The sequence below is a fragment of the Oryctolagus cuniculus genome, chromosome 18 (genome assembly GCF_051225735.1).
Source record: "Oryctolagus cuniculus isolate XC-2025 breed Fujian yellow rabbit chromosome 18, ASM5122573v1, whole genome shotgun sequence".
NCBI lineage: Eukaryota > Metazoa > Chordata > Mammalia > Lagomorpha > Leporidae > Oryctolagus > Oryctolagus cuniculus.
In genome coordinates, this window is record NC_142884.1 from 39,048,250 (window position 1) to 39,065,389 (window position 17,140).

Genomic DNA, 17,140 nt, shown 5'->3' on the forward strand with positions numbered 1-17,140 from the left:
GAACAGCTGTATCCCTTCGCAGTCATTTGGCAAGGAGAACCCTTGTTGTTTGTATACCCACATTCACATGCACCGCGTGTACTATACACCCAAGGCAGTGGCTGATTTGATATTAACAGCAATAAAAAAGGTGACAGAAATGGCGGGGAAGACTCCAAAGCGATGTGTAGTTCCCTTTGCTCAAGAGGCAGTAGAAGCCTTTACAAGGGAATGCTGGCAATGGGCATACATAGTTCTCATTCTACAAATAGAGATTGACAATCACTACCCTCGCCATCCATTTGTTAACTTCTGCACACAGGTTTCAATAAAACGGGTGCAGAAGGTGCGAAGGGATCCAATTCAAGGGGCAGTTACCATATTTACGGATGGAGCTAAAGGCGGAACAGGAACAGCTATATTTAACAATCAACGATATTTTGTCTTAACAGCATCCCCTTCTCCACAACATGCAGAATTAGCTATTATCGCAACAGTATTACGCAGGGAGAGCGCACCCATGAATATTTTGTCTGATAGTGCATATGTGGTGAATGCAGTTCAGATGCTCGCTACACAGTGCCTTATTCTTAAATCCTCCTCAGTCTATTCTTATTTAAGTGAAATTCAGGGGTTATTAAATCAAAGAGAGCATGCTATTTACATAGGCCACATAAGAGCTCATTCTAATTTACCTGGCCCACTTACTCGAGGAAACATGATGGCAGATCATTATTCAAGATTCTTGCTTGCATGCACCGCTTTGGAACAAGCTAAAGAATATCACTCTAAATGGCATGTTAACACCCACACTTTAAGTTTTAAATTTAATATTCCCTGCAAGCAAGCAGAAGATATTATTAGATCCTGTGAAAAGTGTGTTGTTACCATAGTTCCAAAGATTCCTGCGGGAGCCAATCCCCGTGGCCTTAAACCAGGACATATCTGGCAGATGGACGTTACACATATCCCCTCTTTTGGGCGACAAAGCTGTGTTCACGTCACTGTAGATACATATTCAGGTGTAGTTATGGCCACAGCCATGAATAAAGAAGGAGTACAACAAGTAATCCAACACTGCTTGCAGGCTTTTGCAGCCTGGGGAGTTCCTCATGTGATCAAAATGGATAACGGCCCAGCGTATACATCAACTCGTTTTGCTGCATTTTTGAAAGAATTCGGAATCTCCCATATTACCAGTATTCCATACAATCCACAAGGGCAAGCTGTGGTAGAACGCACTCACTTATATTTAAAAAATTTAATAATTAAACAAAAAGGGGGAATAGGGGAAATGGCCACATCCAACAAGGATGCCTTGGCCCTAGCTCTTTATACAATTAATTTTTTGAACAAGAAAAAGAACGGTAAAACACCTGCAGAAATGCATGCTCAATCAGCTGATAAGGAATCAATACAGTGGATAATGTGGAAGGATTTACAGGACAACCAATGGAAAGGCCCGTTCCCCTTACTCAGAAGAATACGAGGCGCCGTTTGTTTTTTTCCACAGGGTGCGGCACAACCAATATGGACCCCTGAGAGAAGAATTCGGTTGGTAAACCTACCAGCAGAAGAGCTAGAAGAAAAAAACTCTATTTGAGGAAGAAAAACAATGAATAACCAATCCCTGGGATCTTGAATATGGGACATTTTTCAAGGAACTCTGAAGTAGCATGACAAACAAGACAGTCAATAGCATGAAGATCACGCTGAACTTTACACAGGCGCGTATCAACGCCAAAAAATTAAAAAGAAAGGGGGATCTGTGGGGAGCAACTCGGACTATACTGTTACTGGAATTAAGACTTATTCTATGCATCTGCTCTCCCACAATGTGGTGCTGGGAGAGGAGCGTACAGCTTCTACCCAGCTGCCCCTTACCAACTTGATAAGCTGCAAGAGCCGCTCCTGATTGGAGGAGAGCGGCGCGCTCGGCGTGTGGGTAGCAGAGCACGGATTGGTGGAGAGGACTATATAGGAGGAGAGAGATGGCATGGTGGTGTGGGTTGGTTGGAGAGTGCGTTGGAGAGTTCGCGGGGAAGTTCGTTACTTCATTCTTTCTCACTTCTCTCTACTCATTCTTGCTTTGGGAGTTTGCTGTTTACTTATTCTTACTTTACTATAGAAAGGACTTGTAAAAAAAGGGAACAACAAGCGTCCGGTCCGGTGTGGCTCCTCCGCGTGCGGAGGAGCAGCAGAAAGCCACTCTGGCAAAAAAGAAAAAAAAAAGGACCTAAATAAAAGATCTCTGTGAGTGAGATCCCAGTAGAAAGAACAGGCCATCAAAGAAGGAGGTACCTTTCTCTGAAGGGAGGAGAGAACTTCCACTTTGACTATGACCTTGTCTAAGTAAGATCGAACTCAGTGAACTCAAGAGGCTTCCATAGCCTTGGCAACTCATGACTAGAGCCCAGGGAGATTTCTGATGCCATAAACAAGAGTGTCAGATTGTTAAGTCAACAACAGGAATAACTGTGTGCTTACTCCTTATGTGGGATCTCTGTCCTTAATGTGTTGTCCAATGTGAAGTAATGCTATAACTAGTACTCAAACAGTATTTTACACTTTATGTTCTGTGTTCTGCAAACTGATGAAATCTTAACTGAATATAAACTAAATCGATCTTCTGTGTATAAAGATAATTGAAAATTAATCTTGATATGAATGGAATGGGAGAGGGAGTGGGAGATGGGAGGGGTGCTGTTGGGAGGGAAGTTATGGGGGGGAAGCCTTTGTAATCCATAAACTGTACTTTGGAAAATTATATTTACTAAATAAAAGTTTAAAAAATTTAAAAATAAAAAAATAAATAAAAATATAGGTAGCAATATTTAATGCTTCTCTTACTGTTCCTGGATTGGATTATAGTATATGTTAATAAACCCTTTTTAAAGATTTATTTATTAATTTGAAAGACAGAATTATAGAGAGAGACACAGAAATAGACAGAGATGTTCTGTCTGCTGTTTTACTCCCCACGTGGCTGCAAGCAGCTGGAGCTGGGCTAATCCAAAGCCAGGTGCTTCTTCCAGTTCTCCCACATGGATTCAGGGGCCCAAGTATTTGGGCCATCTCCTGCTGCTTTCCCAGGCACATTAGCAGGGAGCTAGATTAGAAGCAGAGCAGCTGGGATATGAACCAGTGCCCATAGGGGATGCCAGCACTGCAGGTGGTGGCTTCACCTTATATGCCACAGCACCAGCTACAGCCTATTCATTTTAAATTAATAACTAAAGATTATCTGCTTTTCAGCCTCCAGGCTTTGGCTTGGCCCAGCCTCTGCTGTTGTGGACATTTGGGGAGTGAACCAGAGGTTGAAAGATCTCTTTTCTTATGTCTCTCCCTCTCTAACCTTGCCTTTCAAATAAATAAATGAGTCTTTGAAATAAAAATACATACACACACACAAACACACACAGTACCAACACAGTGGGTAAAGCCATGGCCTGCTGTGCCAGCATCCCATATGGGTGCTGATTCAAGTCCCAGCTGCTCCACCTACAATCTAGCTCCCTGCTAATGTGCCTGGGAAAGCATCAGAAGGTGGCCCAAGTGCTTGAACTACTGCATTCATGTGGGAGGCCTGCAAGAAGCACCTGGCTTTAGATTGGCTCAGCTGAGGTCAATTTGGGAAGTGAACCAGCAGATGGAAGATCTATCTCTACCACTTCTTTGTAACTCTGCCTTTCAAATAAATAATAGATTTTTAAAATGGGGGAAAAGGGCAGTTTTGTTGCCTTCCCTTTCCTTAGAGTAACATAATCAAAATCTGTTAGGCAAATGAATAAGGGAAATTCTGAGATCATGTATTGACCACAGAAGAGAATGGATTCCTTGTGCATTTTCTGGAAGCCCATGCTAGTTAGAACCAAGGGAAGCATAACAAAAAAGGGGAGGCCTATATCCCTCTTATTTGTCTTCTTTGTTCATTGGAGCAGTGGAGAGTTGAGTAATGTAATATTGGTGTTTGTCTCCATACAGTTCACTTCTATTTAGCTGGTTCTTTTTTATTTTTGCATTTCTTTTTTATTTATTTTAAGAGATTTATTTGAAAGGCATAGAGACAGGGGTCTTCCATCTGCTGGTTTGATCCCCCAATGTTTGGGTGAGGCTGAAGGCCGATGAGCCCCCTTCCAGTTCTCCCATGTGGTGTGGGGTCCAAGCACCTGTCCATCACCACTGCACCTGTTGGCTGGAGTGGGACAGGAATTTGGGCGGCAGGGATTTGAATCAGCAACTGTGATGCAGGCCTTGCAGTTCTGGTTGCACCCCCAAACCATGGTGCCAGCCTTGATAAACTTTTCTTTAAAGTGGAATTAGGGGTAAAAACGATCTGAGGTGCATGTGCAGTTCCATTGTGAGAGGGTCTGAGGCCCCACGGGTGACCAGGGGCCAATAGGAACACCTGCAGCCTTGGCCCGCAGGTCCCAGGCATCTTCCCTCTCCTTCTGCCCCACCCACAGCAGCCCGGCCCAGGCTCCAGTGGTGCCTCAGGTATTTCCACCCCAAACTGGTCAATTCAGGTCACTTTGTGATCCCTGAACAGATTCAGTAATGCATGCTTCTTCTCTACTACAAAGATCTTATGTTGGTCATATTTCCAGTTACCAAAATCAAATCAACTCACACCTGGACTCTGAGTATTCAATGACATTAGTTATCAAAATAAATGTATTCAAATATTCAAAGACCACTTCAAAGCTTAACTGCCTTCAAGAGTTTTTGGCACTGGAACAGCCACTGTGGTTTTCTACACATGAGCACTCACTATTTTATATACCATTTAACAATTCAAACATCACTTCAGCTTCAGAAATACACAACAATAGAATGGATGATTCTACATAATAAACATGTTACATTAGTTTGGACTTAAAATCTAGAACTAAAACCATGTGGTAATATGGATGGATTTAAGGAAAGATGTAGAGCTAGGTAGCTAAGGCCACAGAATCCCAGACCTATTGATTTTAAGTGAGTCTGGAACAACAGCATTCCATTGCATTATCTTCCATCTCAGAGTCCTGCTTTTCCAGTGAGACCCACCCCACTCAGACCATGTATTTCCTGCCTGTGTCTTCATGGTGGTGGAAGCTGTTCTGATACAGGCATCTCCTGGATAGTCACCAGCTTCCTGATTTACTACCTGAACTGGAATCAACAGTTGTGAGGGATGTTTCCCAAACACCCAGGCTGAACTGAATGTTCGTCTCTGGCAGTCAAAAACTTCTGCCTTAGGAAACAGAACATGTCCTCTACTCTGGGGCTCCTTTTTCTTCTCATGGGGTTCTGTGGTGATCTGTGGTTTTCAACACAAGTCCTGGGAGCATTCTGACTCAAAAGAAAGACCAGGGATAAGAGTTCTTTCTGGGGGCTGGTGTTGTGGCATAGCAAGTTACACTGCTGCCTGCAGCACTAACATCCCACATGGATGCCAGTTTGACTCCCAGCTGCTCTACTTCTTCCCTAGCTCCTTGCTGGGTAAAGCAGCAGAGAATGTCCCAAGCACTTGGTCCTCTGCCCCCACATGGGAGACCTGGAGGAAGCTGCTGGCTTCAGCCTGGCCCAGCCCTGGCCATTGTGGCCATTTAGGGAGTGAGTCAGCAGATGGACCTCTGTGTTTCCTCTCTTTTTCTCTCTGTAACTATGCCTTGCAAATAAATACAACTTCAGAAAGTTATTCTCCATCAAGTAATACACCCTTTTCCAGGCAGTTGTAAAGCTGGGAGTCATAGCTTCTTTTATATTTTGGATAATAAGAGTTCTGGTTTGAAAGCATGTTCATCTGAGACAAAGATCACTCATTATCCTTTGTTAGAGAAGGGGGCTCTGCTCTTTGAAAGTGAAAATTAGAAGCGGTAATGTGTGATGAGCTCCACCTGCCAGGTCTGGGGAGACTTATTTGAAAGACAGGATACCAGGAGAGGAAGCTTTTCAGATTCCCTGGCCCTTGCTTTAGTCTTATGTCTTTACTTCTTTTGTTGCATCTTGATGTCAAGAGTGTGCTCTTTATGCTGAAATGAGGAATTGTGTCTTACCTCTTTTGGGCCTTTTTCTAAGAAGAGTGTATATATTTTTCTTGCATATAAGGATGGCTTCTGGGGTGGGTGGATCTTTCTTGGAAGTTTTCACAAGCCAGCCAGTAGCCTATATTTTCTTCACAGAATTCAGTTTTTAGAAAAGCCTCCAATACAGCCAGACCATCTGTATGTAGGGAAGAGCAGGCAGAAAAATAAAAAGAAACATGAGGAATATGAGGAAGCTAATGATCAAATAATCCCTTGTACTTTTCTAGTACTAGGATTAGCTATTCTCGTTTTTACTCAATCCTGTAATCCTGCGGATTTAGCTCTTTAAAGACAAAGATGCCTGTAGGCAAAATACTTCATTGGTTCCATACTACTAAAACAGAAATACTTCAGTTTGTTTTAGTGCCAAAAATGTATTTACAGGAGAGGCATAAATCCTCAGGGAACTAAGTCTCTTGCAAATACTGCATGCAATGAAAAGCATCCTCAGCCTCAACCAAGAGCACTGCCATTGCAGAGCTGAAGGGTGATTTATCTTCCCCACCTGGTGTGAATATGCTGCAAAATAAGCGGAGATAAACAGACCTTCTAGGTTAAGTCAAATTCTCCCTGTTGAGCTGCTGATTTGAGGACACAGCCTTTCTGCACTCTTGTGATACTTGCAATGGATTCAATTCAAGCCTAATTCACAATTGCTGGCCAGCAGCTCCTGGAATGCTTCTGACCACAACAGTGCTTCCTTCGGGGAAGGTCTGCAAGAGCAGTTCTCTAATGAGTTGTGCTCAGAGCAGTTCCCCTCCCAGCTCAGCAGTGAGCTCTTCAGATTGCAAACACAGGAATCTCAACTTACTTGATGAAAGCTTGCTACCTGCTTTTCTTGCCAATTGTGGCCTTCCCAGGAATGGTGGAGTTTTGCCATAGGTAGCTCAACCCGGTCTTCAGTACTCTTATTCTTACAAAAAAAAAAAAAAAAGACAATTCAGTAAGTGGTCATCCTTGAATACACTACTGAGCCTGAAAGCATTTTTACCAAATAAAGTCGCCCAATAGCTATAAACCAAAAGCCAACAACAGGCTTACCCACCTAATATTACACTCAGCCCCGAAGTACTAAGCAGTTTCATCAGTTCCTCAGAATGTAACTATGCTGTGAGCACTAAAGATAGGACTGCCCAAATTTTAATTATCAATACACTGCACAGCTAATAAGGCAGATGCTGTCTCTGGCCCACAAAAGGAGACAGTTTCCCTGCAAGGTTAATCACAATTGGGAGACATTTTGCACCTGATGGAACCTGCAGCAGTACTGCCTTGAGCCTACTCCTCTCCTTCCCTTTCCACCTTTAGTCCTGGATGGGCCAGAGACCATGCACAGGAGGTGCCATTGGTCACCCGTGGCCCCCTGTCTACCTGCAATGCTCCTGGTAGGAAGATGCTGCAGAACAGTGATTTGTCCCATGATTGTCACTGTGTGAGATCAGCCCATCATGAGAAAATGACCATGGATTCAAATGAGATATCAACCGCAGAAGCACTTCCCCCAGCATCAGTGCAGGAGGGTGGATGATGGAAGGCACAGCATGGCCAGGACTCTAGGGACCCTGCAGGACTCTGCTGCCCTGGATGCCTATAGCAGGCAGCTGCATGAGGCCCAGTGTGCCAACAGCGCCCTCCTACGAAACCCTTCCCCCTGTCTGCCCATACAGACCACACAGATGCTGTGTCAGTGAGTAAATCAGCACCGCGCACTTGGTTTTCCTGATGAGACTTGGCCTTCATTACTTCCCCAAGCGCAGCACGTGCTGCAAGCCTCAGCCAGCAGGGCCAGCGGGAGAGGTGGCAACTACCAGCTGCCCAACAATGACCACCGCCTTTATAGCCAGCCTACATGGGGCGGGTCTGGCAGCACTGGTCCTGCCCCAGGGCAGGAAGGATTGGCCCGAGGTTCCCCACTGGGTGGAGCCTGAGCTGTCCTGCAGCAGATTCTGGAAGCAAGAGAGCTGCTGATGGCTGAGGCCCTGGCTCAGAGCACACTTAGTGAGACCCCATGCCCGGCAAGGGCGCTGGGGCCCTGGACTTTCCCAGGCTGCAGTCCTAGGGTGGAGGCTTACTCAGCCCTCCTTCCCCAGCCCTGCCCACAGGTGGAGCGGGGTTCCCATGGGGGTGAAGAGTTAAAATTGTATATGTGCAGGTGTAAAAAGTTAAGCTTAAGCTTACAGGTTTAAACCTTGCTGGTACAGCTGTAAAAAAATAAGACAGAGTAGCACCTTGGCAGTAGGGACTCCATTTTGGAGCACTTGAGACTGCATTCTGGGAAAGCACCCCCCCACCGTGAGACTCTGGTCTGAAACTATGATCTCAAATAGTCGGACAATAGCAGTGCACTACATCACCCTTGGCAATGCACAAAAACCCCCTAGCATGATTGCTCAAGCTTAAAAGTAGAAAGGTTACACCTGGGTTACCTGGGCTAATAATGAAGATGTGATTTGTCTGTGTCTTACATTAATGTCAAGTCCTAATTGCTGATTGTAATATTGTAACTGGTATTGTCAAGATTATGATAAATATTAATTTCACTTAGGTTTTAGGTTATGTTGACCCCAGTAACCATATACTCTCTTTTGATTTTATGTACTCTCTTTTGATTTTAGCAACTGTGTATAGCAACCGTGCATAGCAACCATGTATTCCCCCCTTCCCGGTTTTGCGGTTTTTGCCTTTATAAACCCTAACCTTTGGTTATTCGGGGCTGCTCTGTTCATGTATGATCAGACAGCCCCAGCATGCTGGATAATCAATAAAGCTTCCCCTTGCTGTTTGCATAAGAGATGTCTCTTGGTGACGTTTTTTCGGGCAGTCGACTCTAACAATTGGAGGCCCCAGCGAGATCTGACTGCTGCCTGCGGACGTCTCCAACAGATATCTCTCGGGGTAAGTTGCAGGCGCCTATTTGTGTTGTCGGCCGGCTTATTTGTGGTTTGTGTCTCTTCATTCTGGATTTTGGTAGTTTGTGAGCGCTCTAGGGTTTTGGGAACTGTGCTGGTGTAGTAGCTGCTGGGACAGGGCGTGAGCCCTTCCTGGCTGTGGCCGGCAGACGTGCCCGGGGGCCACAGGCTATGGCCCTGAGGGACGCCTCAGGAGGACAAAGGAAGGCTGGGGACGCCCAGATACTTCCGACGGGGCAGGCGTGGAGTCTGCATTCCCAGCACAGACGGGGGTGGCCGGTAAGGCCTTCTTATTATTAGTCTTTTGTAGTTGTAAGGTGCTTTGTTGGTTGTCTTGTTGTTTGTTGATTGTGTTCTCTTGTCATTTAGCATTGTATGGGGCGCTGTGATGGCTCATGTTTGGTAGATTTGGAATCTGTGTTTGTATTGCCAGCATTGTCGCGTGACTCTGAAGTGGTTCTGGAGTCTGCATTTGTAGGTTCTGAAGTGGTTCCGGAGCTTGCATTTGTATTACCGGCATGGGCACAGGGCTCTGAGGCGGTTCCAGAGTCTGTGTTTGTATTGCCAGCATCGTCGTGACCAGTAGTTTATCTCCGTTCCTCTACGGACACTTTGTGTGGTTGTTGTGTGCTGATTCTCTACACTGTTTGTCTGTTCGTGTACATTGTGTTGTCTGCTAACATGGGCCATACTGTGTCTACACCTTTGTCTCTAACTTTGAATCATTGGTAGTAGGTAAGCGACCGGGCACATAACCTCTCTTTGTCAGTCAAGAAGGTAAAGTGGCAGTCTTTCTGTGCCTCTGAATGGCCAGCTCTGGGAGTGGATTGGCCCCCGGAGGGCTCTCCATTTACCACTCATTCGCCAAGTGAAAGAGGCCGTTCTCCAGCCTGGCCGTCATGGGCACCCAGACCGGGATTTTGAGAAAACATCGGAGGTCAGTATTCCTTCCCTCAAGCGGGACCGGATCTGTGGAAGTGACCGTTGAGTGTCCAGCACCCCACAGCTCTCCGAGAACGCGGAGTCCCCCCGGCCACGGCTTAGCTACGGCCGAAACTCCAGAGGGATTGTAAGGAACGGGAGGGAAATTAGGAAGGGCAGTTGGCTGAGAGCCTGGAGATCCCCTGAGTTTGCTTTGGCTTCCCGGCAGCCGGACTGTGACCCGAGCACCAGGTCTCTCTCTCTGAGGGACGCCTGATCACGCTGCCTACTGCTACGCGAGCAGGGCTTAGCTTCGGTCGAGGCTAATATTGGCCCTTCAGGTAAACTCAGACAACTAGGTAGTGGGTAACCTTGAGCGATAGGAGATTTCAAACCCCACTCAGCCCCCAGACCGGAGGAGGTCATTGCTTTCTGCCTTCCTCCTGGGGGGGGGGGGCTCCTTCCCCAACTCTTGCTCTCCTCATCTCCATTCCTATACCACTGGGCAGGAGAAAGGGAGAGGGAAATTCCACAAGTCTCTCCACCTAGGGAAAAGCTGTTACCTGTTACCTGTTAACCCTTTCCAACCTGGTAGAAAGTTTTCCATCTTTGCAGCTTATGGTAGCTCTGGTGCGTCTTAAAGTTTTTTGTGAACTATTACTGTTGCTAAGCTTTGATTGCCTTAGGACTAAATCTGGAAAAAAAAAAACTATCTGTTGTAATTGACTGAGTGTCTGCAGTAGTCCTAATTAATCTGGCTTTGGTTAAATTATAGGAGGTTCCCAACACTCTTGGTAAAACGGCGCACCTACCCAACCCCACGATTAGTCCTGCCAGGCCCCGGTGTGTGCAGTCTTCCCTGTAAATGGGGGAACACAGCCTTTCTCTGCACTCCAAATATCTCTAGACAGAGCCCCCACCCCAGCGCTGCTTCTTTTTTTCCTCTCCAGGAGGAATTTCCAATTCAATACCACTGCTGACCTTACCTAAGGGAGCCAAAACCTTAAGCCATTAACCCTTTCCAACCTGATGGGTTTTTCTCTTTGCAGCTAATGAAAACCTAAACAATGGGTTCATATGCTGATAATCAGCTCTTTTCTGTGCTGCTGTCCCTGACTCATCTGAGAGCATTGACCTGTCTTGAAGGTTTCGCATTTTTCTATTGCCATTAGAGTCTTAATTGGGAAAACTACAATGCAAAGTTGTTTACATTGTTTATCTGTTTTTAATGTCTGAGTGATTACCCAACTGATCAGAAATGTACTAATTTTGGCTAAATGGTTTGACTCTGACAGCTTAAATTCTAAACCAAGTCTTCCAACTTTGGGCTTCCAGTCGGATCCCTGGAACTCTCAAAGGATGAGACTCTAAATTTGTTAAAGTAACAGCTGCTTGGGTCAATTCAAATTATATAAAATATATTAAAATATTATAAGTGATGTCAGACCTATGCTGTATTTATGTTTTTGCTTTCCAGCTAAAGCGGTCTTATAAAAATAAGAGTAAAATTCTGTGTATACAAGCCTTTATGTTGTTAACTAAAGTAAGCCAATGCAGATTGGTTCAAAAAATTGAGGTAATGCAAACGCCCTTAAGTTTGCTCCGTGGCTGGCTTGCTCAGTTTTACATGTCTTTGATATGCTTTAAACTTGTTTCTCTTAATGAGGAAGATCTTTTCAAAGTTGTAAACATGCACTAATGTTTGCTGTCCAGGAGGTGTTATCCTTGTGTTACTTAAAAACATGAAAATGTAATTTTAACTTTTATTTCAGATAATGGTGTGGTATTCATTAATAACTCAGTGTCTTAAGTCATCTAGGCATCAGTGCTAAGTAAAACTTGGGAAAATATATATACTTTTAACATCTCAAATTCAAAAAAAAAAAAAAACTGAGTTTGTTAACATGTATTCTCATAGGTTGTCCATACATGACAATTCAAGGCTATGTAAAAGTAACTATGGGTATAAAGTTTCAAAAGGTGTAAACAAGTCATAAAAAGTTTTAAAATGTTTATAATTTTAAAATATTATTTACAGAGTTAAGTGCTAATACCAAAATTACACTGACCTAAAGTTAAAGTCTAATCTTCTGTTATAACAATGGGGTTTAAAAAAAAAAAAAGTGTACTAATGTTAGTAAATATCTAAAAATGGTCTAAATCATAAATCTTAAAATCTGTTTCTGCAAAAACTGTAACGTCTATTTTAACAGTGTCTGCTTAATCGATTACTCTGCCATTTCTAGAGTTAGGTCCTGTAAGCTCTTTTTGACTCTGTTAAATAATCCTAAATTATGTAAACTCTTATATACAGGTTTTTTTTATTATTTCTGGTTTATTCGACAACAAGAGACATAAAATTCATGTTAATCCATTGTGTACTCTACTGTCTCTGTTAAGTTATGGTTATGTGGCAGGTGCTAGAAAACTGGGTTCCAGAAACCCAAGAAAGCTCTTGTGTCTACAGGCTACACGGTAAATACCCGGAAGCCAAAGAATGGCAGAGACCTCTGCCACAATTTCTCCTCTAAGTCAGGCTACACAGTAAACACTGGTTAAACTGCCAGTTAAATCTAAAAGCCCAAAAAGTCAGGCTAGAGACCCAACTCGCTGCCTCACTTCTCCTCTTTTCTCTTCCAGAAGGGAAGTTACTACTGTTCTGCAGGACTCTCCATTGTGATGTACGGTTTGATCCCCAGACCTTATGTAAGGGATGACTGACCTTTTCTGTAATAATGCCTGGCCACAGTATAGGGCCCCAAACAACAACAACAACAACAAAAAAAGGTTAAACTGTAAAATAATGTGACAACTAGATAAATTTTTCGGTGTAAAAAGTTACACTAATGACCTCAAAGTATGCAAACAGGTCACCACAGTTGATCTTACCTAAAGGGTCATAGTTCTCCTCATGGGCACGGTCTTAACTCGCAGGAAAATACTAAGTGTCAGAATTTGCCCATGACCATAATTTTTCTAGCTCACCCTGATATTAAAAAAAAAAACTCCAAAAATCAGGGTTGGGTTGGGCACCCCCTTGACTTGCATCATAGAGGCTGCCTCCAGGGTCCACTTTATTAGAGACCAGGGGAATGAGGAGCAAGCTAGCAGCAGGAGCAATGTAGGGATGGGCAACAGGCCAATCAATGGCTGCTTTACACGGTGATCTGCCGTCAAGGAGACCCAGCAAAGCCAGTGCACCCCAAACCTGTGCACCTGTTGCTGATATAAGGAGCCAGGGCGTTGGGCAAGCAGCTGTCGTAACAGCAAATGCCTTCTGTCAGCCCTGCCAAGAGCACGGCCACTGGACACGGAACTGCCCTGGGTGTCGAAGGACTCCTGGTTCAGAACTACAGACCCTGTGGCCCCGAGCCAAAAAGCCTTTGGCTCTGCCCAGCCTCTGCCCGGCTTCCAGCTCCAGCCACTGCTATTGGGGATGGCCTAGGGTCAGTAAAACGTAAATTGCCTATTTCTATCAGCCTCCTATTTAACTCTCCTAGTCCAGCCATGTAATGCGAGTCAACAGGGTGCCTCCCTTAAAGGAGATTTGCATCTCTTACAATTTTCTTAACAGCACCCCATGGATAGGTCTGGGCCTCACACACCCTGCCAGGCCTTAAAAGTCTATCCAATAGTCCAGGGGGAAGTGGTCCCCTCCACTCCTGTACTGAAACTATAGATGCTTCTCCTTACACTGTGTGTTTTTAATGCCCTTATTTGTTTTGTCTCTAACAGACTAAAAGCTGTTAACTCCAAATGGTCGTCAAACAAGGCTTCCAGCCCATTCCACTGGACTACCTGAGCAGCCCTCTGGACCAAGCAGTACAGTCTCTCCAAGGCCACTGTTGCACACCATAAGACAGGTAGCAAGAGGAAATACCCAAATCCCCCTCGACACCCACATGCCAGCTTCGAAGAAGTTACAGAAGACGGAACTCCATCCATAATCCCAAAGAAGAATTTTGGGTATTACCTCTTGGGAAAAAAATATTAGGCAGAAAGTTAGTTATGAGCTTATGTGTGTGTGACATAAAGGCCTAATGTGTCCACCATATGCATCTGCATCTCAGTCATCCTGACAATGTTTCATGGACAGCCCGGCCTTTGCATCCTGCCCTGCCCCCTTCTACCTGATAACCTGCCAGGTGGAGATCCTTCTGCCTGACAAATCTTCCACAATCTCCCAGATGTAGCCCAGTATCTGCATTTCAGTATTACAGAACAGGCGGGGGTTGGATCTCATTTTCATAAGGGGGGGTGTGTGTTATGCGCGGCCCTAAAGGAAAAATGTTGTTTTTATGCTGACTAAACCCAGGTGGTTAGAAACTTCATGGCCAAACTCAAAAAACGACTGGAAAAATGACAACAGGAGAGGGAAACTCAACAGGGATGGTTTGAGTCATGGTTCGGCCAGTCCCCATGGCTTACTACTCTACTGTCAGCCCTAACAGGACCCTTAATTGTTCTACTCCTAATTGTAACCATAGGACCTTGTGTGTTAAATAGACTCATCACCTTCGTGCGGGAACAAGTTAAAAATGTTAAACTCATAATCATAAGACAACAATATGTCACATTAAAAGATACAAAAACAAATCTCTAAGATTAGAGATCCTCACAACAAGGAGTGGGGAATGAAGAGTTAAAATTGTATATGTGCAGGTGTAAAAAGTTAAGCTTAAGCTTACAGGTTTAAACCTTGCTGGTACAGCTGTAAAAAAATAAGACAGAGTAGCACCTTGGCAGTAGGGACTCCATTTTGGAGCACTTGAGACTGCATTCTGGGAAAGCACCCCCCCACCGTGAGACTCTGGTCTGAAACTATGATCTCAAATAGTCGGACAATAGCAGTGCACTACATCACCCTTGGCAATGCACAAAAACCCCCTAGCATGATTGCTCAAGCTTAAAAGTAGAAAGGTTACACCTGGGTTACCTGGGCTAATAATGAAGATGTGATTTGTCTGTGTCTTACATTAATGTCAAGTCCTAATTGCTGATTGTAATATTGTAACTGGTATTGTCAAGATTATGATAAATATTAATTTCACTTAGGTTTTAGGTTATGTTGACCCCAGTAACCATATACTCTCTTTTGATTTTATGTACTCTCTTTTGATTTTAGCAACTGTGTATAGCAACCGTGCATAGCAACCATGTATTCCCCCCTTCCCGGTTTTGCGGTTTTTGCCTTTATAAACCCTAACCTTTGGTTATTCGGGGCTGCTCTGTTCATGTATGATCAGACAGCCCCAGCATGCTGGATAATCAATAAAGCTTCCCCTTGCTGTTTGCATAAGAGATGTCTCTTGGTGACGTTTTTTCGGGCAGTCGACTCTAACAGGGGCATCTTCCTTCATGGGAGCATGGGTGAACCCCAAATGCCGCGACTCCCAGTTCTGAGTGCTGGCCCGCAGCCTTCCGGGAGGGAGTAGGATACAGAGACTTTGTGGGGAGGTGACACTTGAGCTGGGCCTGTATTTTGGGTTTGCTCTGGATGCACAACCCAGCGCGCCTGGACCTGCTGGTCTGCTGCAGGCCTCCTGGAGGCTCTGGGAGCTGGGCGTCCTGGTGGCAAGGGCAGGAGGGTGGGAGGTGGAGGCGCTGAGCTCCCGCTGGGTGCACCAGGCACTTTGGAGCTGTTCAGAGTAAGGAGTTGAGGTCACCTCCTGAACCACTGCTGGTCCCAAACTCCTGGTTTGGGATTTTCCAGAACCTGAAGTAGGGGTGTGGTGGGGGTGGTAGTGGTTGGCTTCAATGCACTGTATTTGTGAATTCTTCAAACACAGCTTCTCCCTACTCCTGCAGGCTTTCAAGTGATTGACGAGGACAGAGTCCCTCCACTGCAAAGTGACTGAAGTTTGGAAACTACGTCCAGAACATCACAGTGTGTATTCAGCTGATCATCCTTCAGGCCTGCAGGTGGACAGCAAGAGCAACAGTAAGATATTAACTACTGTAGATACTCTCCTTTCTTTCCAGTAGACCCACCAAAAGAGAATGGGAGATGAGTACTTGAACATTGGAACCAGTCAGCATGCTAGGGTGAGCTGCCAGTACTTGGAGCTCAGGAGTGGACATGGAGAGCAAAACATGCATTGTAACTAAAGAGGACAGTAAGGCATTTTACTGTGAAAAGGGAAATCATTTAAAAGTGAGCAAGACACCTTAAGGAAATGTCTGTATAGTTATTTTTGTTTATTTGCAAGGCAGAGAGAGCCCTTCCATTTATTGCTCATTCCTCAAATGTCTGCACCAACCAGAGCTGGGTCAGGCTGAAGCCAGGAACTCAGTGTGGGTCTCCCACACAGGTGGCAGGGACTCAAGTACTTGAGCCATCAGCTGCTGCCTCCCAGGGTTCTGTTAGCAGGAAGCCAGAAGCAGAAGCAGGGCTAGGGCTTGAGCCCTGAGAATTCTGACTGGGATGTGGAAGGCTTTACCACTATGCCAAACACATGCTCCAGTAAGCTGTTTCAACACGTTTGCAAATTGTAAGAATGTGGTTTTAAATATATGCTCTTCATCTTAAAAATTTGCATAATCTTATATTCAGTTTCATGATTCAATACTTATTATTAAATACAAGTAACATTTAGATACATGCTTTCCTCACCAATACAAACCTCAGTAATTTTTTCACTTAGAACCTTGAATATTAGCATTCATTCAGACTGAAGTTCACTCATAAGCTGGGAATTCTGACAAAGAGACAGTAGGGAAAAAATCTAGATGTGTATCTGATACCTAATAAGGTTCTGAACCTGATTGACAGAATCTGAGTAACTGTTCAGAGAGTGACTTCATACCTCTCCCCTCTGTAATGAGAAGACTGTGTCCTTTGGCCACTTTCACATGATGTTATGTAAATTTTACCTGAAAAGCCTTTTATAAATTCTGAAGTGCCATACAGAAGCATATATGCATTTCCATATGTGTGAAAAAAGGCAATGTCAAAGGCATAGCTATTCCAGAGAGAAGTTAGGAGGATTAGCTCAGTTTTTAAGTGTGTAAGTACCATTAAATATCAACATATTTGAAATAGATTTATATATAGAGTGTGGAGTTCATGATAGATATTTAATAAATGCACTCTGGATAATAAGCAAATATCAGAAATAATGCCACACCCATCAGTGTTTAAACTCTTCAGACAGCTCCATGCCAGGGAAGTGCAGTGATCCCTGTAAATTAACAAAAATCAATCTGTGTATACCCATGGAAGCCACTGGTTTATATGCAGCCTATATAGAGGTTTTTGTG

The 17,140-nt window shown here is 44.4% G+C and overlaps 1 protein-coding gene and 1 long non-coding RNA gene across 11 annotated transcripts in view; both read left to right on the top strand.

The window, feature by feature from the left end:
* The first annotated feature begins 7,532 nt into the window (after nt 1-7,532).
* LOC149120932 (uncharacterized) lies at nt 7,533-15,179 on the top strand. Of its 10 annotated transcripts, none has more exons than XR_016225079.1 (3): nt 7,535-9,238; nt 12,521-12,561; nt 13,616-15,179. XR_016225079.1 is itself a non-coding variant. In XM_089319853.1 (3 exons), the coding sequence occupies exons 1-3, from the start codon at nt 8,697-8,699 to the stop codon at nt 13,680-13,682; spliced, it is 357 nt and encodes a 118-aa protein (XP_089175979.1). In that variant the 5' UTR covers nt 7,545-8,696; the 3' UTR covers nt 13,683-15,179. The 10 variants fall into 10 exon arrangements, 1 of the variants encoding a protein (XP_089175979.1); XR_016225077.1 differs by having other exon boundaries at nt 7,543-10,221; XR_016225074.1 differs by having other exon boundaries at nt 7,544-11,026; nt 12,521-13,326.
* A 523-nt stretch (nt 15,180-15,702) lies between these two features.
* LOC149120933 (uncharacterized) overlaps nt 15,703-17,140 on the top strand; it is a 32,662-nt gene continuing 31,224 nt past the window's right edge. The window contains exon 1 of the long non-coding RNA XR_016225000.1: nt 15,703-15,821. This is a non-coding gene — a long non-coding RNA (uncharacterized LOC149120933). The remainder of the gene's footprint in view (nt 15,822-17,140) is intronic.